General features: G+C 52.4%; 2 protein-coding genes across 4 annotated transcripts in view; both read left to right on the top strand.

Annotated features, from left to right (window-relative positions):
• The window catches only part of ARHGEF17 (Rho guanine nucleotide exchange factor 17), a 261,567-nt gene extending 257,253 nt beyond the window's left edge, over positions 1 to 4,314 (top strand). Inside the window, exon 21 of the mRNA XM_030557307.1 lies at positions 112 to 4,314. Within this exon, the coding sequence (XP_030413167.1) occupies positions 112 to 302 (191 nt within the window). The 3' untranslated portion in view covers positions 303 to 4,314. The remainder of the gene's footprint in view (positions 1 to 111) is intronic.
• An 11,404-nt stretch (positions 4,315 to 15,718) lies between these two features.
• Positions 15,719 to 26,974, top strand: part of RELT (RELT TNF receptor) — a 79,630-nt gene continuing 68,374 nt past the window's right edge. For 2 of the 3 annotated variants that reach the window (XM_030557250.1, XM_030557269.1), the window contains exon 1: positions 15,719 to 16,087. The gene's annotated coding sequence lies outside the window, so the exon portion shown is untranslated. Of the gene's footprint in view, positions 16,088 to 18,844; positions 18,873 to 26,974 lie in introns of those variants that run through there. The other variant, XM_030557293.1, reaches the window with a different exon arrangement.

Below are 26,974 nucleotides of genomic sequence, written 5' to 3'. Positions count from 1 at the left end.
CTGTTACGGCTCATGTCTGGGGAGGGACATAGACTGCCAGGTTTCAGAACCCTTTCGCCACGTTCCGTCAGGCAGCCGCTGTGATCTCTCTGGGCTTGTTCCATTTCCCAGGTACCGAGAAGCTGAGCGATGCAGAAAAGAGAGATTTGGCAAGACACAGGTCCTCCAACATGGTCCTCTCCAAGTCTAAGATGCTTGTGATCAGCGGAGGGGATGGCTATGAGGATTTCAGACTCACCAACAGCAGCGAGACAGTGGGACGAGATGACAGCACAAACCATCTCCTCCTGTGGAGGGTCTGATCCGTGGCAGCACGGGACCCCACTGTGGGGGAGCACCAGCCCCACCCCTGCCTCCTCTTGTTACCAACTGCCCCCGAGCCCGTCTCGTCTCCCATCCCGGATGATTTGCGTGTGCCTGGGGACAAGCTCCTCCCAAACACAGCGTCTGCAGCGTGGTGAGAGGAACACACTCGCCAAACAGATCCTATGGCGCAGCCTGCGCTTACGCCATCTGCGAGTGCGGGTGTGAGGACAGGGGCACCTGGATGGACAGATTTATGTGGCACTACTTGGAAGCATCCAGGCGAAAGAGGAGGGCTTAGTAGAGGAGAGAATCCATTGTTTGTGAGGTCGGCAAGGGACCTTTCTTTCGTGTCTTGTGCTTCGACGTGCCTGGGGTTCCAAATCCAGGCGCTTGGGAGCAGAAGGTCCATGTCTAAGCAAGCGCTGCCCGCTCTCTTGCTCTGTCTCTTGTCCACCCAGCCAGAATCAGCAAACCGTCACATTCACTTCACCGCCACCTTCACTGGGATCCCCGCACACCGTGCTCCCTGCTCCTCCCGTCAGCGGCAGCCGCTCCAGCATCCCCGTTCACCGCAGCTGCTCCAGTGTCTCCAGGTCTCTAGCTAACCCGCTTACTCATCGTTGTCACCCAAAGAACGCTTGTGGTGCTGGTGTTTGTTTTGCATATATATACAATATCCTTATTTATTTTCTGTGGGCGGAGGGGACATTTGACATGGAGCTTGCATGGAAGCGGAGGCAGTGTCGTGCCCAGGGAATTGCAGGCAGGGTGCCAACACCTCAGCCTGCCGTCAGTCCCAGCCAATGCTGAGCTGTATATAGCAAGTGTCATACAATGGCAGCAGTATCACATTCACCCACGAGCGCTGATCTCAGAGGGTTACCTGAGTGTCTGGAGGGGAGAGGAGAGGTGGGAGCGTCTTGGCTGAGAGTCAACAGCTCTGATTGCAGAGATGGCACAGAGCTGATCTCCTTTCAGCCAGCAAAGAGGGGCGCCGCTGGAGGAAATAAAAAATGTGCAATATTTAGCTGGATCCCTGCAAACATGCAGCGCCACAAGGGGGCACTCTGAGAACCTCCTTTGGCTTTAAGAGCAAAGCAAGTTGGTTATTGTGGCCTATAGCCGGGGCAGAACCAGGAGGAGCATTGTCCAACGGTGACGTGTCTTGCATTGTACAGTATTTATGGTTGTTTTTTAACTTGTTACCTTTTTGTCCCCAGCACTTAATTTATATACTTAGCTTCCAGATCCCGAATCATGAGTGGGGGTAGGGAGCAAAGAGAATCATGGGGGTTTATTCACCTAGTGAAAGAGTATGAATCCACTGTCAGCCAGCTTGCACCAAAAATATCCCCAAAGGAAAGTGTTTTACAGGCAGGCTCGCCCCCAGGGCTGCCTGTGAGAGTTCATGTGGCCAAAATGGGGCCTCAAGGTGAGTGATGAGGGTTGGGTGCCCAACCAGAGACACCTTAAGGACCGTTTTTTCAGAGGGCAGTACTGGGAATTTCAAAGGCACCTGACATGACAAGAATTCATGTGCTATGGATTCTCAGTGGGGTTTGTGCTGCTAAGTCGCCAGTGTTGCCAGCTCTTACAGATCTCATGATATTTAGTGCTTATGTTAAAGCTCCAGCCTCTGGAGTCATGTTATTTCATGAGAATCTCAGCTTTTTTTTTTTTTTTTATTAAATTTCTAGCCCTCATGGTTGCAAAGAAAAAGTTGGGAACCAGGGCCTGAGTGCACCCCGAACGCTCAGTAAGGTAAATCAAAATGAACCCCAGATGAAGGATTTTTTAAACACTCTCATGATTTTGAACACAGTCTGGGGGGTTTTGAACTCTGGACTGGCGATACTCCAGAACCCTGGCTCTTTTGAAAATCTGCTCCTGGCTGCTCATGCTTTCTGAAAACCATCTTTAACGTGTCTCACGTTGGACTTCAAAAATGGAGGGCCATTGAAATGGGCCCAGAATCGCCCGTCATTTTGAAAAAGTAGACCTGGATGCCAACTTCTCAACCCATGTTTACTTAGGTTGTCCGCTGTGTGGGGCAGGGACTATCATTCTGTTCTGCACTGTATAGCACCTACCACATGGGGTCCTGGTCCGTGAGTGGGCCCTTCCACAATACAAATAATTACAAACAAGATTTAGACACCTAAACGTGTGGCCTGAATGTTTTATAAGGGGTTGAGCATGTTCAGCCGTGCCCATGACTTCCTGATGAGACGTCTCCCCACGTGTTGGGGGCCTCGTCGCGTCTGAAAATCAAGCCACTCATTTAGCTGCCTAAATACGGGTTTAGGCACTTAACTTTAAGCACCTGCTTTTTAAAAATCTTGGCCTGTCTGCAGACGTCAATAGGTTTAAAGACCACCTTGATTGGGTTCTCCCAGTTATACAGCAGCTCTGGTGCAATAGCTGAGTGCCCGAACAATGTGCTTAAAAGCTCCGGGTCACACACCTAGCTAGTGTCAATGGATGTCGCTCCATTGCAACCGGCGTGGGTAAGCCTGCTTACCGTAGCTGTAGTTCTAGCCCGGTTGAGGTATTTGAAAATACTTTATTCTATAGCATTTTAAATACTTCAACAAAAAACTTAAACAACATTTTATGTCCCCAGTGACCTGAACAATATATACAAGTATATTTTAAGTCTTCATGCAAGAGCCTTCTCCTCTGCAATTCCTGTTGTCCAGGGCAGCTTTCTTTCATATCTCTCCCTCATCTGCATACTATCTGTTTTCCTGTTTCATCTAAAAACGTATAATTTCTCCGTCCTCCCTTTCCCCTTTCAGCTGATTAGCTCCATCAAGTAGTTTGGGATTTTGTACAGAAGCATGGTCATGTTGCTAGGGCACTGGGCTGGCGGTCAGGACACCTGGGTTCCATCCCCATCTCTGCGACTGAGTGACCTTGAGCAAGTCACTTTCCTCTCTGTGCTTCTGCTTCCCGTCCCAGCCTTTGTTTGTCTTGCTTATTTAGATGTGAAGCTCTTTGGGGCAGGGACCGTTGGTTACTCTGTGTCAGCACTGCATCGAGGACTGGCCTAGCAAACCACCGGGGATGCTGCTTGAGGCTGACCTTCCTTTAAGAGAGGCAGGTTTCCTTGTGGATGCACAGTGTGTTGCTCAAAGTGGTTTTTCCAAGAGGTTCGTTCACCAATTGCAGGGTCTTCACCTGCCGACGTCAGTAACTGCCTGTATCTCTGTTTACCCAGGGCGGGGGTCAGGATGGAATTGGCCAAGTGTGTCTGAGCAACGTGTGGGTTAAGATACAGCAGCTTCCCCCTGGGGCCATTCTCTTCCTCACGGGGTGATCTCCTAGGCCGCAAACCAACCTACATCAAATCCAATTTAAAGATTCTAGTCGGCTTTGGTAGGCAGTGGATCCTGCTCCCGGAGAACAGGTGGCAGGGTCAGCATGGCTCTTGATTGACAGCTGGGTGTGTCTCTATCTGAAAGGGGCATAAGGTGCTGATTTTGAGGGTGGAGGGTTGGTGAGATGCAGAATTTCTTGCGCAGGTGGGATAGAGAGACAGTTCCTCAGCCTGCATAATGGAGAAATTGTCCTGCACCTTGTCCTTACCTGTCAGAAAATACCGATATGGCAAAGCCCTACATGGAGCTCTTCCACTTAGCACTGTGTTAGAAGTAGCTAAACCCTGAGGCTGCAGAGCACTTAGGGACATGCTGTGGAGTCCGTGGGGCCTAGCCAGATGCTTATGTGCTTTGCTGAATCAGTGCCCTGATCAACCCAGGACAGGGTAGCCTGCAGCAACACGAGTCCCACTCTGAGCACTAGCTGCCATGTGCCAAACCCGCATGGAACTAGCCCAGTATCCTATCTTCCGACAGTGGCCAATGCCAGGTGAACAGAACAGGGCAATTATTGAGTGATCCATCCCCTGGCATCCACTCCCAGCGTCTAACAATCAGAGGCTAGGGACACCCAGAGCAGAGGGTTGTGTCCCTGACCATCCTGGCTAATGGCCACTGATGGACCTATCCTCCGTGAACTGATTTAATTCTATTTTGAATCCAGTTATACTTTTGCTCTTCACAGCATCTGTTGGCAATGAGTTCCACAGGTTGACTGTGCTTTCTGTGAAGAAGTACTGCCGTGGGTTTGTTTAAAACCTGCTGCCTATTAATTTACTTGGGTGACCCCTAGTTCTTGTGTTATATGAAGGAGTAAATAACACTTCCCTATTCACTTTCTCCACACCCGTCATGATTTTATAGACCTCTAGTATATCCCCCCTTAGTCGTCTCTTTTCCAAGATGAACAGTCCCAGTCTTTTTAATCTCTCCTCCTACGGAAGCTGTTCCATACCCCTAGTCATTTTTGTTGTTCTTCTCTGTCTTTTTTCCAGTTCTAATGTATCTTTTTTGTGATGGAGCTACAAGAACTGCAGCAGTATTCAAGGTGTGGGCGTACCATGGATTTATATAGTGGCATTATGATATTTCCTCTTATCTATCCCTTTGCTAATGATTCCTATCATGCTGTTTGCTGTTTTGACGGCCGCTGCACATGGATGTTTTCAAGAACTATCCACAATGACTCCAAGGTCTTCCTTGAGTGGTAACAGATTTGGACCCCATCATTTTATATGTATAGTTGGGATTATGTTTTCCAGTGTCCATTACTTTGCTTTTGTCAACACTGAATTTCATCTGCCATTTTGTTGCCCAGTCGCCCAGTTTTGTAAGATCACTTTGTAGCTCTTCGTAGTCTGCCTGAGACTTAACTATCTTGAGTAGTTTTGTATCATCTGCAAATTTTGCCACCTCACTGTTCACCCCTTTTTCCATGTTATTTATGACTATGTTGAACAGCATTGGTCCCAATACAGATCCTACAGGGACCCTGCTATTTATCTCACTCCACTGTGAAAACTGACCATTTATTCATATCCTTTGTTTCTTGGTCACACCCAATCCTGGAGGTCTCCAAGGAACGAACTTCCACAGGAAATCCAGTGTGGGATCATAACTGCTCCTTGGCCATGGAAGGATGATCATTCCTGTCATCCCCACCGTGCTCAAAGGGACCTTGCTTTGTCCTCTGGTATTTCATACTAGCTCATATGTACGGTGAACACTCTTGAATATTCCGTGCCTTCTGTCTGTGCTTTGGAAGAAATCAGAGTCACTTTGGCTGCAGCATCTTGCCACCAACCTGGCCCCAGATTCCACATCCCTATTCGGTGTTCACCACTTAGGAGCAATGCGCCCCCTTTAATAACTCTAACACAATGACTTCTCCTTTTGAAAGCCCCGTCACCACCATCTCAGTCCATGTGACTGGCAGGCTGCAAGAGATCATGCATCGGTCTGTCTGTTTTCTCTCTGGTGGGGTCATCATGATCTTGAACTGCTAGGCCACATTAGTCACATTTCAACTGAACATTAGAAGAAAACAGACCGGGATCTCAGACACGGTGAGGATTCGGTTGGAAGGGAATTGGTTGGCATGGCAGGAGTTTGGATGCTCAGTAGGGCTTGGACGCAACAAACTTGACTGGGAGATGAAAGAGGGAACAATCTCCTGGTCACCTCGTTGAAGCCTTCGCAATCTCTCAGATGTTCCGAGCAGACTCTTCCAGCAGTGAGGGGTGAATCCTGCTCGCTTGACCCATGCAAAATCCCTGTTGGGTGTTTCACAGAAGGTGAGGTGGGCTTGGCCTTGAGATGCAGTGACCTGGATGCTCCCCTTAAAGACAACTAGGTCCTCAGCGATGAATGGGTTTTGCTGAACCCCTCTTAGGGGTGAGCTGCAGAGGTTTAATAGCCAATGGGCCTGTTAGATCAGCTGCTGAGACTCAGTACAGTCTTAAAATCAGCATGAAAATCCCTCCCTCTTCAGCTGTGTATAGAGGGTCTTTAGACTCTGTCCATTGACATCAATGGACTTTGGCTCAGTCTCCTGGGAGGAGCTGAGTACCCTTCGCCCCCATGGAAATAAATAGGCCCTGTTCAGGATCAGGCCCCAAGTTCAGCGTTCCAGGTTTCCCCCAGGACGGGGTTGCTGCCAGGTCACATGCCAGGTACTGCCATCCCTCCCTCTGGATAAGATATTTGTGGTGAGATTGATGTCTGCAGAGAAGTACAGAAGGTTGAGCCTGGGATACAGCACGTGAGCCAAGGGCAGGGCCAGTTGAAATGAGCTGATTGAAATGTTTTCCGGGGGGGTGGGGGTCGGAGGGATTGGGACATTTAGGGCAATGTCCCTCCTCTTTTCAGCCAGCTCTGTCTTCAGATAAATTCTTAGATTTCAAGGCCAAAGGGGTCCATGGGGGTCAGAGTCTGCGTCCTGCACAGCACACAATTGGCCCCCAGTGTGAAACACTGTAGGAATTGTTTGCTCTCTCAGTCTAGTGTCCGTCCGCTCCTATCGGATCTCAAACAGTTAAAGGAATGTATATGCCGTACATGTTTTGCAGCCCACCTTCAGCTTCAGCTAAGCCTAGAAAAGTGTCTAATGATCCTAACTGCAGGATTCATTCTGCCAGCTAGAGGTGAACTGACAAGCAAAACCAAAGGCATGTTAGCTCACTCCGGCCTGCTCCTTGGTGACCAACGACAGCATCCTGAACTGTATTGGAAAAAGATGCAGGGAGACGTTTCTCCTGGTTCTTTTCCATTTGACATCTCAGCTCCTCCCATCCCTCCCTTTGCTGGAGGACCTTGGCACGGTCTTTGGCAGGCCGGAGTGGCAATGTCACGCGGTGCAGCGGGGCTCCCTTCCCGCTACTAAGAGGATGCTGTTCCTTAGATCTGTCCAAAACTCACTTCCCCTCCCCTCCCCCCAGTTCAGTTGCAGGCCCAGAGACCTGCCTCAAAGAGTGTAAAATCCATGAGTGACCGTGAGGCTTTCCCAAGGTGATGTGGGCCATGTCAATACCGATCTGCAACTCAGATCACATTATCCTGTTGAAGATGCCATAAATATTTTCTTTGCATTTCACCCTTAAAGCAAAGTCCATCCCGTTTGTAAACACTAGGCGGCGCCATTTGGACACATTGGGGCAGACCACTGCCATTCCCGGCTACCAGAGAGGTAGAAGGGATGCACAAAGCAACTCCATCAACGTCAGAGAATAAGGCCAGGCTCCTAGACCGTGCCGGCTCCCTGCACAGTCTAGAGATGCAATGGTGGCCGAGTTGCATGTGACACATCAAAGGTCCAATCCCTGCTACCTAGGGGTGCTGGAACAGGGGGGGCGTCACCCCTCCCCCCCACTTGAAGTGGTTTCCATCATATTCAGGGTTTGCGGTTTTGTTCATTGGCTCTCAGCGTCCCCACTATAAAAATGGTTCCAACATCACTGCCGCTACCACCCACATGCCAGGCAGGTGAGGTTGGCTCCTCCAGCCAAGACCTGTGTCTTTTTTTTGAGGTGGGTGCTGCTGCTACTCCATAGAGAACTAAGGGACTGGCATTTCCAGCACCAAAGGACAGGACAGGCGTGATTTCCCATGCTCCCTCCCCTTCCTGTTTGACTCTGTTCTCTTGGCTTTATTTCTCTGTTTGGTGAGAGATCCCACTGAGACGTACTGTAAATATTGGTATATATTGCCTCCTCTGTACATAGTGTTCTCAAGTCTTTTATTGTTGATATGAATTTAATGGCATATTTTTATATACTTGTTTAAGTTTCACAGGCACAGCAAGGGGTGCCAACCACACTTAAGTTATAACTACTACAGTGCATTAAAGACCAGAACAAAACAGAAAGCTTTTACTCCTGAAGTATTACCAGTCCCATGAGGTGTTACGACGATCACATTATTCCTGGGTTTGTTTGTTTTTTCTTTTGTCACTGTGGGTGCTTTGTCATTAAAGGTCACTGATGTCAGAGCCCAAATCTGTGTGTGTTCTTTTCCTTCGCCCTGTTGTGGCAGTTTGTAACTGATAGCAGGGTTTGAATCAATGTCCTTCAGCTCTAAAAGCAGGAAACACTATTGCTCAAACTAAGGGTACGTCCAGACTACCCAACGGATCAGCGGGTAACGACTGATTTATTGGGGATCGATATATTGGGTCTCATCTAGACGTGATATATTGATCCCCGAATGTGCTCCCATCGACGCCGGAACTGGACCAGGGTGAGCAGCGGTAGTGGAGTTGACGGGGAGGAGCCGCGGCCGTTGATCCCGCGCCCTGAGGACGGGAGGTAAGTCGAAATAAGATACATCGACTTCAGCTACGCTATTCCCGTAGCTGAAGTTGCGTATCTTACATCGACACCCCTAAAGGTCTAACCTGGCAAGCCACTATCTGCAGCAGGCTCATAAGTCTGCTTTTTAGAGCAGTCAGTAGTGGGGGACAAAGACCTCCACTCTCCTAGTGTGGGTTGCAGCTATCTTAGGGTATCCAGCACTGCCGCATCTAAGCAGTGAACAATAGGAAATGGGGCATCCTTCTGTCATAAATGTTGAGTTTTCATTGAAATATTTGGATTTTGAAATGTCAGCGTAGTGCCTCATGGGAATTGTAGTTCAGAAGCCTCTTGCCCCCATTTTCCTTTATAGGCTGTGTTCCCTGATTGGACCGCTGGGACCCCGCACCCTCAAACCCTTCCTGTAGCCCAACTCCCTGCCCTAGCACATCTCCCATGATACACCATAGTCTCCCCTCTTAGTGAGAGGAGGGCAGGCATCCTGGCGGTTGCATGGCTATGCTGCATCATGGGAGTTGTAGTACAGCTGGGGAACCTGGTTCACGGGGGAGAATGGGAGAGGTGGCATTTCAGACTCAAATGTTTCTGTTTTCAGGCATTCTGTTGTGTCCGAAATCCGAATTGTCCATGGAAAGCTGACACTTTCTATGAAAGTTGAAAACCCAATTTTTTGTCAAAAACCGTGTGGATAGAAAATGTTCAGCCCCACTGAACAGGCCATTCAGCTCCTCAAGCAGGGAAATAAAAGAGCTGGGAGCAGGGCTGGTTGGGGGGTCTCTGGCTGAGGATTAGGGTTGCCAAGTGTCTGGTTTTTTACTGGAACACCCGGGTGAAAAGGACCCTGGTGGCTCCGGTCAGCACTGACGACAAGGCTGTTAAAAGTGCGTTGGACTGCGCAGGAGGGACCTGGCGCTAAGGCAGGAAGGAATTGCGACCAATGGGAGCTGTGGGGGCAGTGCCTGTGGGTGCGAGGACAGCGTGTGGAGCATCCCTGGCCTCCCATGTGCCTAGGGGCTGCAGGCACCTGGCGGCCGCTTCCTGGAAGCTGCAGTAACCGCCGACGGGACCCCGCATCCTGAAACCCCTCCTGTAGCCCAACCCCCTGCCCTAGCACCCACAATCAAACTCGCTCCTGGAGCCCACACCCCCCACAACCCTGTGCCCCAGCTCTGAGTCCCCTCCCACACCCCAAACCCCTCAGCCCCACCACAGAGCCCTCACCCCCCTCCAACACCCCAACCCCCTGCCCCAACCCGGTGAAGGTGAGTGAGGGTGGGGAAGAGTGAGCGATGGAGGGAGGTGGGATGGAGCAAGCAGGGGGCAGGGTCTCTGAGAAGGGGCAGGGCAGAGGTGTTCGGTTTTGTGCGATTAGAAAGTTAGCAACCCCACTGAGAATGTGAGGCAGGATCAGGCTCTGGGCCTCTCCATGCGGGGAGACTGGGAAAAGGCAGGAGCTTCCCAGGGAACCCGGGTGGGTGTGTGTCAGTGGTTTGGGTGGGACCAGCCTAAGCACTGGGCAGCAGGCTCCAGGTGGGGGTGATCTTGGCTGAGCGGACAGGAATCCTAGTCTGAGCAGCTGCTCCTTTTAGGGAGCCTGGGTCATGGCTTCCAGAAAACTGAGGGCAGGAGTCCCCCTAGTCCCACGTCAGCTGGGGGGATGGGGCCCAGTCCTGGCAGGGAGGCTGGTGCTGAGCTGTGGACGTGCTGGCTGGGTGCTGTTTAGTTCAGACCCCTGGAGCCAAAAGGGGACGGAGGACTCCTGGGACCGGCTGCTTCTAAGGGGAGATGGGCCGGGGCCCCTAGTGAAGAAGCTGTGATCTGGGGAAGGCAAAGGGCTGGGCTGTCTTGTGTGGTGTTCAACCTTGTGGCTGGAGAGCTGAGTTATCTGCCTCTGAGAGGGAACCCACCTGACTGGAGGTGGGGAAACTGAGGCAGCAACTGCACCTGACAGCAGACCAGGTAAGCCACCCCCAGCGGATGAGGACATTCATACCAACCTATGGCCAGGTGCATTATAAGGCTGAACTTTCCCATGGTCCTACAGCAAGCTGAGCTGCTCAGATGGAGGCAGGGGTGTTATTAATGATGGCATGGAGTATTCCCTTAACATCTGCTGCAGCCTCTCTTAGCAGCCTGGCTAGGTGAAAGGGTGGGTCCTGCCCGTTGCTAAGCTCAGCCCCTATTGTGCATCAAATCCAGGACTCTCTCGCTAGCTCTTAGTGCATGTGGGCTTTACAAGCTGCAAAGTCCGCATGCTGGCCGGAGTGGACTGGAGCCATTCACTCGCATCCTGCTGCCATCCAGATCTGGCTACAAACAGCCAAGGAGACTCTTGTGAGTTGCTCAGAGGGAAGCAAATGGGCCAGGAAGCGGGTCCCACCAGTGGGGAGCACTCCCTCTGTAAGCAGGGGCTGAAGGAATGCTTCCCTGGCAGCTAGCCAGGACGGGGAGAGACTCGGGTGTGTTTATGGAAATAAGTTGTGCCTCTCTGCTTACATATTTGGCAAATACAGGGGTGTCAAAATGATCCACTTTGGCTGGCCCCGGTGCCTCTATTTCACTTGCCCCATTGCATGTCTATTTTACAGTAACAGCTCTTCAGAGCAGAGCCTGTGCCTCATGCGGGGTCTGGACAGAGCAGCCCCTCGGGGCTCCTGATCTCAGCTGGGGCCTCCAAGTGCTCCACACTGCAAATAGATCACACCCAGGCTGCCTTTCCCTCCCATTGGTGCGGTCTGCTAGGAACGCTGGGACCACCTGGGTGCCCGCTGCTTTAAAACTGATTACACCTGGCTGCATGGCTGAGTAATAATCCGGCTGGGGTGGGCTGGGCCCTGGAAGCCAAGCTATTCAGCTGGACCAATAAAAGGCAAGCGCTAGGTGTAGGACTCGGGAGTAGCCCTTGCCCGAAGCCAGCAATCGCTGTATGGGTTCTTCCCACCAGCAGTGGTGGAATAAGCCTGGTGTGGGGAGGGAACAGAATTTAGGGGGCACCGTCTGAAAGTCCTGAGAAGGACTGTTGCTGCAGGCAAGGATGGGGAGCGCAGAGGGCACTAAGGGCACTTGAATAGCATGAGCCCATACGCTGCCTCTTGGCACATGGCATCCCCTTGCCAGCAGCAATGACTTGAGAGCAGCTGGAGCATCCTGGAAGGGGGAGTTGGTGAGAGAGGGGATTGAATGAATCCCCTTCCCTTGGATACACCTAGGGCCAGCGCTGCAGGGAGGGGCCACGTGGCAGAGGCGAGCAGCCGAGGCCCAGGGAGAGCACAGCAGGCAGAACGGCAGCCAGCCCAAGGAGACCAGCAGGCAAAGTCGGAGCCAAGCAAGCAGAAGGCAGCCCTGACATCGGGCACCTAGCCAGGGAGTCACTACCCAGAGGCAGCAGCACCCTGGCAAGCAGCCTAGCCTGTGGAGGGAAGGTAGGGGAGTGTGTCATGGCTCACAGCATGGCTTGGAGAGCCGGGGAGCCTTTCCCGACGGCGCTAGCCCTCCGGTTGATAGCCAGTGCGTCCCTGAGAAGCCGGTGCTGCTTTTTTCTCTCTCCCTCCAGTGTCTCTGCTCTGTGATCTCCATTCCCCAGTGCTGGGTGAGGCATAGCAGCAAGCCCAAGTCCTGACACTAGAGAGGCAAGGGAGTGAGTATACCGAGCCCCAGCCTGGCTAGTCAAGGTCAGCAGAATAGATCTGCTTCTATGGCCAGGTGAATCTGGACAATGAGCTCCCTGGCTGCACCACATGTTGTTCCCCAAACCCGCGACCAGACACAATCGATGCTAAAGCAGCTGGCTCCAAGTGTGTGTGTGTGTGTGTGTGTGTGTGTGTGTGTGTCCCTAAAGCAGCTGGCTCCAAGTGTGTGTGTGTGTGTCCCTAGTGTATCTGCGTAACGCTACCTTCTACCCTGGAACACAGACAGCCCCTACCACTAGGGGGCACTTTCCCCTTAGCTCACCCAGTCCTGACTTCTACCGTCAGTGCTGCATGCCTGTGCACCACCAGGACTCGTCCAAATACCCGTGGGTGTGAAGGATCCTACTCTGCTGGATGGGTGCGGGGCTGGGCTTTTATCCTCACGAAGCAGGCTCCTCCGGCAAGCTCACCCTCAGGAGGACAAGGCCCTCTTGCACTCCTGTTTTTCTGTCCCACTCACGTTTTCTCAGTCAGCTGTCCACTGGTCCCAGACACATTTTGCAGCCACGTGTACCTGCCTGGCCCACCCATGCTGGCTGCTCTCCGTCTGAGCAGCAAGCACTGAAGTGACATTCTCGCCGCCTGCTAGCAAATGGAGGCGCCGAGTCTCCTGGCCCATCTGCCTGACTTAGGGCTTGTCTACAAGGGGAGTTATTCCCAATTAACTGCAGGTCTGGAAGCTTTTGTTCTGGAGTAAGAGCATCCACACAGGAATAGCACATCTGCTTGTGTAACACTGACAGACCCCACTCGTCTGGCGGGCGGGATCGAACCTGGGACCTTGGTGCAGGAGCCTCTCCCGCATGAGCTAAAAGCAGCGCAGACTCCTTTTATCTCACTCTTTAACTGGTCTCGGTGCCACTGACATAGACAAAGTCCATGGAATTACTTAAACAGGTGTGGGTGAGAAGAGAATCAGGCCCTGACCTCGAGTGCCTTGTGCAGCCAATTCAGTTCAATGAGACTCCATTGATGTGACCAGCTATCCAAGTGTTGCTGAAGTGCTCAAACAGAGACTGACCCCTCAGGTGTCTGTCAGAGGCCTGTGGAAGAAAAGGGTTGGGTGTGGGATGCAGGGCCGGCTCCAGGCACCAGCTTAGCAAGCAGGTGCTTGGGGCAGCCACTTCGGAGAGGGGCGGCAGGTCCAGCTATTTGGCAGCAATTCGGTGGAGGGTCCCTCAATCCTGCTTGGAGCGAAGGATTTGCCACAGATCGCAAACGTGGCTTTTTTTTAATAATTTTTTTTGGCTGCTTGGGGCGGCAAAACCTCTGGAGCTGGCCCTGGTGTGATGGGGTTGGATCCTGTGTCCATTGGGCAGCAGTGGCCATTCCTGATCCCCTGACAAGTTGCAGGGGCAGCAGGTTATATCAGCTCGAGGTGCCCGAGCTCCACCAATATTTGGAGCTGGGTTTCTCCCTTGCCCTGCATGGAGTGCTCCTCCCTCGCCACGCCCCGGAGCATCTGTCCCCTCCCCCTCCACCTCCCCCCGACTCAGAGAGCAGGGGCCGGCAGACTGTTGGAGCACCTGAGGAGGGTAGGGGGAGAGAGAAGGGGGGAGGAGGCACGCATGTGCTAGGGAGCCCTCTCTCCCATCCCCCGGCACCCACCTGGAGGAGACGCCAAGGGGACTTCCGGCCAAGAGATGGACATCTGGAGTGGACCTCATTCACCTGAGCAGCTGCTGGGGCTTCGGTGAGGTTTCACCCTGTGATCCACCCCCTCCCCCCACAGCCCCCACTCCTGCCCAATGCTGGGCAAGGGGCAGCCCCATCCCCAGTGAGACTAGGGTGAGGGGCAGCCGGCGGCAGCAGGGGAGGAAGGTGCTGGAGGGGGGGACTGTGATGGCAGTCCCCCCCTCCAGCACCCACCACAGGGGAGATGGAGGAGGGGGGCTTCCTAGACCTGAGCAGATGAGGCTTGGATTAATTTTGTGACACCCTCCCCCCCCCCCAGTCACCACCCTGCAGTCCCCACTCCTGCCCCATGCTGGGCAAGGGGCAGCCCCATCCCCAGTGAGGCTATGGCGGGGGGCAGCAGCAGGGGAGGCCACACGTGATGGCAACCCCCTCCCCCTGGTATCCACCATAGGGGAGGCGAGTGGGCTTTCTGGACCTGAGAGAGACCTAGGAGCATGTGCAGTGACCGTGGTGCAGAGTGAGTGTGCTGTGGGCGGGGGGGGGGGAAGAGGAGGGGTCTCTCTCCTGGAGCTTGCTGCTGCCAATGGGGGGTGGGGCAATCCTTTCTGGCCCTAGCCCTGGGGCAGCCTGTCTGCACCCCAAGTTCCTTATCCCCAGCCATGCCCCACCCCAGAACCTGCGCCCCCAGCACTCCAACCCTGAGCACACTCCTGCACTGTGAACCCCTCATCCCCAGCCCCACCCCAGAGCCCTCACCTGAGGGGAAAAATGTGCAACTTAAATTTGATGGTCAGTTTGGAGTATCATTGTGTTTAGCACAATACTTGATTATTTTACACCCTTTAAAGTTAGAAGTAGTCGTATACAGGTGTTACGAAGTGGGAATGTTCTTAATGTTTTCTCTGAATACTGTGTGGGTGCCTCAGTTTCCCCTATGCATTTCTCAAGGATCTAGATGGTGGGATAAGGGGGCGTGATTGTTGTAGAGCCCTAGAGAGCCAGTGTGATGCCATCTGCACAGAGAATGGCTGAAACCCTGTCTCCAGGCAACTGATAGCCTGGGCCACTCTCCTGCAAGGTGCAAACTGAAGGTGTTGGAGAACAAAGAGATCAGGTGGCCTCCTAATGCCTGGAAAAGAGACAAAGGCCAGAGGAGGGAGTGTCAGTGCCTATGCGGACTTCCGGGAAGCGTATGGTGTGGAAGGGGATGCTGGGATGCTTTGGAACTACTCCATTCAAAGCCAGTCAGGACTCTGGGGGAGCCTCCTCTTTCTGAGCTGTCTCCAGAGCAAGAAGCTTACACCTTCCTGGGTCTGACCTCAGACACACTGTGTGCTTTCCGCATCGAGTCTGCCCAGGCAGGTCCTGGGGCAACCAGAGGTCCCTGCACCCCAACTCTGCAGTCACACGTGACTCTCAGCCAGCTGGTAAAACAGAAGGTTTATTTGACGATAGGAACACAGTCTGAAACAGAGCTTGTAGGTTCAGAAAACAGGACCCCTCAGCCAGGTCCATCTTGGGAGGTGGGGAGCCCAGACCCAAGTTCTGGGCCTCTCCCCATTTCCCCAGCCAGCTCCAAACTGACACTCCCCCCTCCTGCCTTTGTGTCTCTTCTGGACAAGGAGGCCACCTGATCTTTGTCCCCAACACCTTCAGTTGGCATCTTGCAGGGGAAACTGAGGCACCCATACAGTATTCAGAGAAAACATTAAGAACGTTCCCACTTTGTCACAACAGGTGCAACAAAATATAATACCCTATATTGAAGCAGGCAAGTGCTGCTTCTGACTTTCCACTTTTAATTGACCCTTGTAATCTTGTGGTGCTGATGCATTGTAGCTTCACTTTATATCAGCTTACAGGGCGAGACCGGGTTTGGGGGGCACCACCAAAAATTATACAAACCTGCCGCCTATGGGCGAGGGGCAGAACTCCAGCTTTCACCCTCCGGACTCGCTTTCTCTCGAATACCCCGTCCCGCCCCACGTCCGCCAGAAGGCGTCGCTGCGGAGGAAGCAGCTTTCTGCCGGGGGAGACTTGGAACGCTCAGACACGGGAGCTGGGGGTGTGGCCCGTTCGGTTGTGACGCAATAAAGAGGGGCGGGGCTTCCCGGCAGAATTGCTACTTTGCAGCCCGCCGGCGCCTTTCATTCACAAAAGAGCCCAGCAGCGCCGGGTTAGGCTCAATTTCTTGGTTTTTTGTACGCGTCTCTAGACTGTTGCAAGGGCGGCTCCGCTCCGGGCTACACCTGGGAACACCCTTCAGGTAAGGAGCTGGGTGGGCTGGGATCGCTGTCTCCGTCCGCTTAGGGGGCTGGTCCTGACTCGCGGGGCTCGTTGTTCAGAGTGCTGGCGTTAGGGTGATTAATGCTGTGAGCCCCCGTCCTCAGCCCGCCGCTCTCCTAAGGCTCATGCCCCTACCAGGGAAGGATTGTGTGTTCCGGGCAGTTATCATCTGATCCGACCCGGGCTGTTTTGCCAGCGGGAGTCCCTGGCACACTCCGTCTTGTAGCCCCGAGCTGGGTCTGCTCTGGTCACTGAGTGGACAGAAGGTAAGAAAAGCAAGTTGAGGAAAATCTATTGTGGTTCCCTTCATTTACTCTCTCCCGCTGCCGGTCTCTGGCATTAGCTGAGCGATGGCGAGATAGAAAACTACATGCAGGAAGAATCATAACCCCGTTTCACCCCATTGGCATCTCGTGGCTGGGTAACTCTGATGTTAAACACGCCCTGAAGGAGTTGCTGGGGCTGGCGTTATGTCCCGTTGATCTGTTGAGTATGAACTAGTTTAGAGTCCGCTCTTCTTTTGGAGGGGGAGTTGCTCATGACTGGCGTGAAACAGGCGGCTGATGAGTCTGTTTGGTTTAGGAGACCTGTCTGTGTCGTGATCCTTGTTTACCAACCCCCTGGTCGTTTTATCCCGGTCGCTGAGGTTAGTCCCAGTTTTTTGTGGGAAGCCGGGCTGGAAAAGTGAGCCCCAGGCAGAGTTTGCAAACATCCGCTGCAGCAGCCCCCTTTGTTTGTGTGCGGGAGCTCTGCTTTGAACGATCACCGTGGCATAGCAAAGCCCCCTGGGAAAGACTGTTACTCTAGACTCACAATGGTGTGTGACTGAGCAAAATACCCTGAACGCGTTTAGTTTAATCAGCTGGGTTCTGGAGGACACCTAGAAGATCGGATGCAGAAATGCTGTAGCTAGAGATGCGCAGAATATGAGCGGGATAATTCCCTCCGATTCTTTGTGAGTCTGTATCCTCCCATGCGGTATGTTTTATCAGCAACTGCGTGGTCCCTGAGATCTTGCACTTTCCTGAGCGGCAGCTAAGTACAGGCACTTCTGTATTGCTCGTTTCCTTTGGCGTGGTGCGAGGGAGGTCCCACCAGGCAAGGGTTGAAACAATGGTTAAGGAAACCGATCTTGTAGGAAGGAAAGAACTGTTGGTTCCAGGTACTAACTTGAATGTGTTCTGCAGTGCCGGCCCCTAACTTACGTTATCCCGTTCTGGGAAAGGCTTCTCTTGCAGATCAGTCAGGGCTTGGGTAACGCTGTGAAAAAGCAGCTGCAGCAAAGTGTGCTGTGCAGTGCTGCTTTGTTTGTCACAGGCTGCAAGTCAGAGATGTATCTCCTGCAGGTTGCTCGGATCAGCAACAACCCCAGCGCCTGCTACCGACTGTCCTCCGGCTTTCTTTCCTCGCTTCGAACTGCTGCCTGATCTCTGTGGGGGGGGAAGTGCTTGTGTGTGTTTAAACCAAAGAGGTCCTTTGGTTAAAAGGCCCTGTTAAAAGGGATATTGGTGGGCACAGTTTGCTTGCAGCGGTTCTGGAAAGTGTTTAGCTTGACTCAGCTGCAAAGTCTGTGAGCTTGTAAATCACAAGGTGGGCTGAGGCTCAGCAGGGAGAATAGAGAGAAGAGGAGGAGAGGTAACTGATTGCTTGTGTATTTTCATTAGCTCTCATCTGTATTTTCAATGTTGGTTAGCATCCTTTTAACAAGAACTGTCTATTATTTTTTTTTTTTTAAATAAGTGATCATGTGTCTCAAACCATGTCAGGATGAGGGGCTAGGTCTTTTGCACCTTCTCCATATGGAGAGAGGTTAGGCAAACCTGTTCCATGGGTAACTAAAAAGACCCTCAGAAAGAACAGGTGTACTTGTGGCACCTTAGAGACTAACAAATTTACAGCTCACTTCTTCGGATGCATAGGATCCTGTAGCCCTCATACCCAAGACTGGGACAACCCCATAGTTGCCTTTAGCAAGGACTAGGAGGTTTGGCAAAACCTGTCTGTGCAATCCACTGGTCAATTTGGATTGTGTCCCCACCTCTGTACCCAATCCACAGAGGATGCAAGTGTGTTAAGAGCCAGGCTCTTTACATCTTGGGTTATAAACCCAGCCAGGGATTTGTATTTTAGCTCTAGAGTGCCCTGGTGTTGGCCAAAATGGCAGCCATCACATTAGCAAGTGAAGAGCCATTTTGGTCCCACCTTTTTTTAATATTTCTGTTGTACTAAGTAATCCTGTTCATACAGAGATTTCCAGTGAGGAGAGAACAATGTATAACATGAAGGTGCCCCTATTGGGAATAAAATCTCTAACTTCAGCAATCGGGAGAGACCCAAATCCCTAAAGCTTACTCCTCTGTCACTGTATGCATCAAGATAATGGATCTGTCTAAAAGCTGGATTGTTGCAGGAAAAATAGCTTTTTAAATGCAGGGATTTCTCCTCCCCTTAGTTGTGCTGCTTGAATCCTGCTCTGCTGATCTGCGCTCTTATCACTTCATGGATTCTTGTGGGACATGCTAGAAAGGATCTGTGATACTTTAATTATGTGCAGCTGAAGCATTGGAATGTAATGGGGCTGCGAAGGCTGAGGCCTCGGTCTTGGTGTAAGTGGGTGTTTGCCCCTCCTTCCCCAGGCCTGAACTGAATCTGACTGTTCAAAGTCTGTGAGCCTTTGGGATGTCCTAACTGTTCCCCTCTTTGAAAAGTGATGTAACACCACTCCTACCTTGGCCTGACTTCTGGCAGGAGAGCCCCCAGCTTATGTAAGTTGCAGCAACTTTCTGTTCTGTGCATGTGCACACATGATTTTTTCCTTATTGATGCAGAAACAAGAATAATCAGAACATAGACTAGGCCAGAAGAGGGGATCGTTATGATCCCAGACTCAGATCCTACCTGCTCAACATTCCCACTTTACAAATGGGGAGAGGCACAGTGTGACCCAGGATCACCCAATGGGCCAGTAATAGAGCCCAGGTCTCCTGAGCCCCTGTCCAGTACTCAATTCCCTAGGTCACACTTCCTCACTAGGCTGACTATACTTGGAATTTATGTAGTCCCCTCAGCAAAGCACTTCCTAATTGCTAATTACTCACAACAACCCTGTGGCATAGATAATTATTAACCTTGCAGTTTTACAGATGGGGTAATCAAGGCAGCATTGTGATTTGCCAAAGGCCAGTGAGGGAGTCAGTGGCAGAGATGGGAGTGGAGCCCAGGGGTTTTGGGAATTCTTTCCTCAGATGGCAGAAAGCACATGGGAGGTGCAGGGGCTCTATGGCCTTGTGTTTCCCAGCACCACTGAAGTGTGGTTTGGCTGCCTGTTACTGGACACTCTGCTGTAGCTTACAGGCCTCTGTACATGGATCCTGTTGGAAATGTGTGTGTGTCCCCATGGGGGCAGAAAGGAAAATGTGATCAGTGCAGCTCACTGGTGCTGCTGAAAACCAATGCACTGCCTGGAACTACATGTTCTCTGCCACCACCAAGCTGTTTTGCTGCTTAAGGGAAATAAAGCTCTAGGGAGCTCGCTTGCTCGCTGTATTAGGCTGTGGCATTATCTCCCACAGGAACTAATAAAGGCCAATCTGTGCAGGGTTCAGACAAGAAAGTATCCTCTCAGGTAACACTCTCGTCAGAGGGGATGAATCAGAGCTGCTAGGAAGCCCAGCAGTGTAACTAGCCTGTGGGTATAATTGAAGTCCCTTCCGTGTGGGCACACTAGCATGGACAGGGCTGGCTTTAGGAAGTGCGGGGCCCAATTTGAACATTTTCGGCGGGGCCCTGGCAGGGATGACTTAAAAAAAAAAAAAGTGGAAAAAAAAGCCTTTCATTTCTTTCACGTATTTACTTTCCATAACTATGAATGAAAAAATTTATATATTATACATTGGATCATATATGCTGTTGATTGGCTATTAATGACCGCCATTTCACATGTGTGGGTCCCCACCACTCCCTGGGGGTGTGCACGTGTGTTGGTCCCAGCTGCTCCCTGCTCCCCTCATTGAAGCAGGTGTGCAGGGTTACTGCCCTGGAAACTGCAGGGCAGCAGTGGACATGGGGCTGGCTGGAGGCAGGGCAGGGGCTGGCTGGAGGCAGGGCCGTAGGGGGGTGCAGCAGGGGTTTGCAGGTCTGGAGACAGCGGAGTGTGGAACTGGCTGGCTTCAGGCAGTGAGGTGCAGCAGGGGTTGACTGGAGACAGGGCAGAGGGTGCAGGCTGGGCAGGGTGTGCAGGGCTGGTGTGGGCAGCAGTATGTGTGGGGCTTGCTGGCTTTGGGCAGGGCTACAGGGGTGTGTGGCAGGGATTAGCTGGAGACAGGACAGGGGGTTTGGCAGGGGCTGGCTATGGGCACGAGGTGCAGAGCTGGCTGCAGGCAGGGGGGCTGGACTGGTGTGGGCAGGTCAGGGGGTACAGCAGAGGCAGCTGGAACCCCAGCCCTTTAAGTATCCCCCAAACCCCCTTCTACTCCGCCCCGGACCTTTTAAATAGCTGCGGGAGCACTGGGGGAGGCTGGGTTCTGGCAGCTATTTAAAGGACCAGGGTGGCAAAGGTAGCTGGAGCCCTGGGCCCTTTAAATAGCCCCCAGAGCCCCTCACTGCCCCAGGGCTCTGGGGGCTATTTAAAGGGCCCGGAGCTCCAGCCGGGGTCGTGGGGCTTGCCGTGCTCTGGCCGGAGCTCCAGCCGGGGTAGTGGGGCTTGCCGCGCTCTGGCCGGAGCCGCCAGGCTTGGTGCACTCCGGCTGGAGCGTGGCAGTCCCGCGGCCTCACTCTCCCAGCCGGAGCGCGGCAAGCCCCACCGCCCCGGCTGGAGCTCTAGCTGGGAGAGCAGGGCTGCGCCACGCTCCCGCCAGCTCTTCGCTCAAAGGAGCGGGACCATGAAAGACCCCGGAGCAGACCGCAGCCGGGGACCGGGGTAAGTTTAAAAAAAATAAAAAATTAAAAAGGTGCCTTAGGCGTGGGGCCCATTCCCCGGAATCGGTCGAGTCGGCCTAAAGCCGGCCCTGAGCATGGACACGACCAAACCTGATGTTACTAGGTATGCACTTTCTTTCTTTCTGTTTTTGTGAAATGGAGACCACTGCATCCAACAGACGGATCATTGGTCTGGTCTGTCTCAATCCATTCTAACTGCCTGTACCCCATCACCATCTACACATGGAGTAGACTGGGCACTTGTTGTGTCCCTTCCCACCCCCTACCCTGTGTGTACATGGATTCACATCATGGGGTGAATACACTGCAAGTAATTCTTGGCCACTCAGGACTCCAGGGCTGCCACTTTGCCACAGACACCTGGAATTTCACCAGGGCAGTGGAGCCAGGTGTTGGGTCCCTCCCCCTCCCTCCAAAAAGCACAAGTCTGGTCTGTTACATCCCTCTCAACCTGCCAAAGCCCGAAATATGGGATGCAACATGTGACACACGGTTGTTCTCTTGCAGGAATTTAAAACATGGTGGGATTCCTTCCTTTGGTGTAAATAACTTTCTACAGCCTCAGTCAGGATTCTTGACTAATAACTGAGTAGGGCAGGAATGATGTCCCTAGCCTCTGTTTGCCAGAAGCTGGGGATGGATCACTTGATGATGATTACCTGTTCTGTTCATTCCCTCTGAAGCACCTGGCATTGGCCACTGTCAGAAGACAGGATACTGGGCTGGATGGATCTTTGGTCTGACCCAGTACGGCTGTTCTTATGAACTTTATTTCTGATGTAAATTGTCAAAAATAAAAGGGAAGGGGCAGAGTGATCAACAAATTTGTGAGGATTAGTAATTTTGGGTGTGAAATAAAGGAGAGCTGGATGCCATAGCCTCTTGCCTGAACTAAAAGGAGAATCTCTGGTGGCAGTACAGGGCCTATGACACAGAGCAGTTCTGAGTCTGTCCAGTAAAGGGCAATGCAGCACACAAACACTACCCCATTCACTACAGTATTAAACTCTACAGTCACCTCCTGGCTTGCACACACCTTCAAGTAAGGATTTGAGGGAGGAGGACTGATGGTCCTTCTGAAATAACAGCATCTTCAAATTGAAGTGCAGCATTTAGCTGACACGTGTGTTATACGTAGACTTGTAAGCTCCTTAGGCAGGGGTCATTGTCTTGTTTGTACAGCTGCTAGCACAAGGGGGTGCAAAGTGGGGAGCAATGCTCACAATTAGGGCTCCTAAATGCTATGATGATCCAAATCAAAGGTGCAATGACTCTCTCTGCCTGGAGATGCATGACTGGAGAGATCAGCAGCTTGGTATACTGTTGACTCTGGAGCAATAACTGTACTCCCCAGCCTTGGAATAGCTTTGCAGGTAGTTGTCTTTTAACAGAACTTCCTAACTCCTCACCCCTCATGGGATTACAGCAATCTCCTCCAGGTTCTGCGTGGGGATCTGCATTGCAGTAACAGCTGTCAGCTGCCGGCTTCCAAAGCAGCCGTGTCAGTAATGTGCTTTTCACTATCTTTCCTTAATCCTCCTATGTTTAATTCAGGACGTTTAGTATGACTGTGCTAGTGTTCCTGCCGGCCTGTGACCACCAAGAAAGCTGTGAGGTGGAGTACTAAAGACCCCTGAGTTTCCTTGGTCTGGGTGCCTAGGTAGGCTCAGGCAGACACCCCTGGTTTCTCAGGAAACCAACCTCCCAAGGGAAGAGCTTGGAGGTCAGGGCGTTTCTGAATCAAATAAGGGAAACTAAGCACAGGGGCTGCTTGGCTCTTCCTTTAAAACTAATCAAGGAATGACTGGCAAGGAGTACCTCTGTCATAGGCAGCCTGCGCTACTCTACTTGACCTTGGCCAATCAGTGACTGGACTGTGTTGGTTTGCTGTATAAATGCCAGGTTGAGTGTGGTGGGAGGGGTCAAGGTTCAGAGCCTTGGGGAGACAAGACTGGGGCCTGTTTGCAGCTTTAGATGCTGCATGATGGAGAAACTGACTGTGGTTTGATGTCTATCATGATGGGAGGGGCCCAGTGTGAAAGATGGTAATGATGCTGTCCAGTTTCTCACTTCTGTCCCACGGTTGGGCTTAGTCCTCTGAAAACTAGCAAAAGAGCCTGTACAAAACCACTGCCTATTCTGCGCTCCCCGCCTCTGGGTGCTGCAGTATTGCTTTTGTGGGTCGCAAGCCCTGTGCTGTAAAATACTGCTTTAAATGGAATCAGACATCCCTCCCAGCCCTGCTAGCAAGCTGTGGCCTGAGAAACCTGGCTGGCTTTGCAAGTGTTGGGTAGCCTCTAAAGAAGCTTTCATGGCTGAATCTTCACTTTGCTCCCCTCCCAGGTTGTGTGGGGGATGGTCTCATGACCCCCAGGCAGACCCTTGCAGGAAAATCCACCAAGCAGCCAGGGCTAATCAACCTTTTCTTCAGTGGGAGAATGTCTATCTAATCTCTGGCATATGTGCCAGAAAGGGGAATTGGCCATGTTTAGATGGGAGGACCCCCCACCATGTTCTTCCCCGCCCCAAGGGGTTGAAGATGAATCACTGCATTTCAGAAACATGTTCTTTCCATCTGACAAGCTCATGCTGCTCCAATTACATACTGGTTTGCTGTTAACTTAGACATGGAAATTGTAATCTGTCCAAATTATGCATGTGGGTTTGTTTGGTCTGTCTCTTTAGTTTTGGCACCTGCAATCTTGTTTGGCATTTTTTTCTTCCTTTGGTGGTAATGAGGTCTAATGATTAGTGTGCAGGAGGTGAGCTGGGACTCTGCAGTTCAATTACTGGATCTGCCCCGACTCATTTTGTGGCTCTGTACCAGTTGCTTATGGCTGGATTATCCAAGGTGCTGAGCACTTGAGGTCAATGAGAAGGGCAAATGTTCAGCACCTCTGTAAACAAGCCATTTGCCTCCAGTTTTAACATCCCAACAGGAAGAATGGCGGCGCTCACCTTCCTTTGTGTTGTGAGCCCTCATAATTTGTTGAGCTCTCCTGGTGCTGTGATTGAAAAACCTAGGTGTCTATACATAGGATTACCAAGAAGAGAGCAGGGATTGATAGATTTTTAAGTGCTATTTTCTTGTAGAATCTGCTGCAAATCAAGATGAATCTGGTTTCACATTATCACCTTTCTTCCATGCCTTGCCCCGGGTAGGACCTCTAGAAAACAAAGTCCATCCGTGATTTTACTTCTCCCCCCTCGCCCCACCGTCTCCATTCATACGCACAACTTCCTGTAGAAACTGGCCCAGATTCTCAGCTGCTGTAAATCAGTGTAGTTCTATTGCTGTCGTCAGCATTACACCCTTAACGCCAGCTGAGGGAACAGACCCTGTGACTCTAATCAGTTGTGACCACTCATGGTGCCTGAACCTGAAAGTGACCCCGTCACTCATGCAGTGCTGTCGAATGAGGCTCTTTGGGCAAAACACCAGTAGGAATGGAGGATCCCTTACATGCAGCTGGGCCATGGGGCCTTTGGGTTCTAGCTGCAAAGTTAGGCAAACAAGACTGAGGATGGAAAGCATGTGTGGCTGGATACCAGCTTTGCCAAGTCCACGTTGCGTTTGGGGCCATCCCTGGCATGTGTAGGCAGCAGGTCCCCCAGAAGGAAGAGCAGTAGGCTGATGCTAAGGTGTGGCACAGCAATCGCCCTCTGCTTGTCTCCCCATGGGGAGGGTGTGGGAGGTGCTCCCGGCAGTGCACAGATTGTCCTTTTAATGCTCTTCTGCCCAATCACAGGTCACTTAGAGAGGGACACTGGCTTCTAGTCATCCTGTGACTTTTTAAACCCCTCCCTCACCTCATCCTGCCATGAACAAGAGATGGCTGGAAATGGGGGTCTTGCTGCCAGTGTTCTGGACACACAGTCTGTCAGTTCCTTTTCTAATCACACCAGCCAGGGGCGCCATGTCAAGTTTTCAGCCTGCTCTCAGATGCTCTCTGCACTATCTGCTAGGGGTAGCTCCGCTGAAGTCAATGGAGTTGCACTGGGTCAGCATGGGCTTGGGAAGACTTGATGGAACCATCCCTAGTGGGCTACCCAAAGGTGCTAAGGAAATGGAGAAAGATCTAACACTGAGGGTGTGTATGTTCCAGGGAATGCTGCCCTGTCAGAGGTGGGGAGACATGTCCTAGAATTACTCCCAGCAGCTGTTTGGAAGCTGACCTAGGCAGCAAGTAGGATCCACAAGTGTGGAGTCCTCTGGCTTCACGCACAGGTGCACCATGCTGAACTCCTTGCAGGACTGGGACCCTTGTCACCCTGCTGTGAGCAGCCCAGAGGTCCTGATATTAGGACAATTGTAGGGGACTTGTCCTGTGTCCCAACCTTGCATCGGTCAGGACGCCCTTTATCCCAATATTGGGAACCATCCGGCCACAGCACTGCAACCATGGTTCTGCTGCTCACCGCTTCCTGGGGCAGCTCCTGGCACCTGCACCCGCCAGCAGGAGCACCACATGCCGCAGGGGCAGGGCTTGCAGGTGCCAGGAGCAGGCAGAGAGCCCTCCACCCAACCCAAGATCCTAGGAGCCAGAGGGACCAGCCTGCCAGATGCTTCCCACAACAGGAGCTGCCCCAGGTCAGCACCGCTGGGACTCCACACCTCGCCCTGGGGCAGGTCCCTCTGGCTGTTAAGGTGGGGGGGATCTGCGTGCTGCCGGTGCCCGCAAGCCCCGCTTTGCGGCTCTGGCAGCTCCCATTGGTGCTTTTCCCAGCCAACGGGGGCCATGGAGCTCATGCTTGTGGCAGGCGCAGCATGTGGAGAGTCTGGAGACTCCCTTCTCCGCTCTCACTCTAGGAGCCAGAGACCTCCAGGCAGGGAAGGGGGGCAGGGTGTGATGGAGTGAGTGTCTCTGGGAGGTGTGTGGAGGGTGCTGAGCTGTGAGGGCACTAGGCAGTAGGGGAGGTTTGTGTGCTTTGGGGGTGCTGGACAGTGGGGGGCATGTTGGGGGTACTGGGCAGTGGGGGAGATCTGTGTGTGTCAAGGCATTGGGCAGTGTGGGTCTGTGTGGGGCATTGTGTGGTGGTGGGGGCTGTGGGGAAGGGCACTGGGAGGGAGGGAAAATCTGTGTGTACTGGGAAACTAGCGAGTGGGGGGGTTGTGTGGGATGCTAGGCAGCTGTGGTGGGGCTGAGAGGGGGGTGCTGGGCAGGGTGTGTGTGCACAGCACTGTGCATTTGTGGTGGAGGAGTTGTGGGGGGGGGGCTGTGGGCATAGTGGATCCAGGGGGTGCTGGGCAGGGGAGCTGCATGGTGCAGCATGGGCCCACCCTTAACAGGAAGGGGCATGCTAGTAGCACAGGGCCAGGCAGACCACTGTGTCTCTGGCTCTGGTCGGGGCTGTGCATTTGTGTCTGTCCCATCTCTCACACACTCATGCCACACTTGCCCAATGTGTCCTGATATTTTACTCTTGTGATCTGGTCAGCCTACTCACAGCTCGTAGGGCCCTTTACTGGAATGAATTTGCAAGCATATTAGCTGCATCTTTCTTAAGGAGTGTAGGCCCAAGGCTTAGTTTGGTTTTTCTCTCTCCTCATCAGGAGGCGGCTCAGAGAATAAAATATGCACAGCTGCTAATCTTCAAAGTACCTGCTGAGCATTACTCATGGCTGCCCCCTCCTTCCTCCAAACAATCTCGCCATTGTTAGTGGCCTCCCTCTGCTGAAGTGCGAGCTGGTCAGATGTCTTGTGTCGCCTCCCAGGCCATGAAGCGAGTGAGGGAGTTGGCTAAAGAGCTGCTGGTTCTTTGCTCAGACTGTGCCTCTTCTTGAATCTCCACGAAAATAGGGGGTGGTTTTGTATTATGGTAGCACCTAGGAATCCCACTCATGGAGCAGGTTCCCATTGTGCTACACACTGTCCAGACCTATGACCAGACAGCCTGCGTCTCAGGAAGCAATGCAGTCTTGGAGTCA

This window comes from Gopherus evgoodei, chromosome 1 (genome assembly GCF_007399415.2).
Source record: "Gopherus evgoodei ecotype Sinaloan lineage chromosome 1, rGopEvg1_v1.p, whole genome shotgun sequence".
NCBI lineage: Eukaryota > Metazoa > Chordata > Testudines > Testudinidae > Gopherus > Gopherus evgoodei.
Note: the sequence above shows the minus strand (reverse complement) of the source record. Positions and strands in the feature narration are given on the sequence as shown.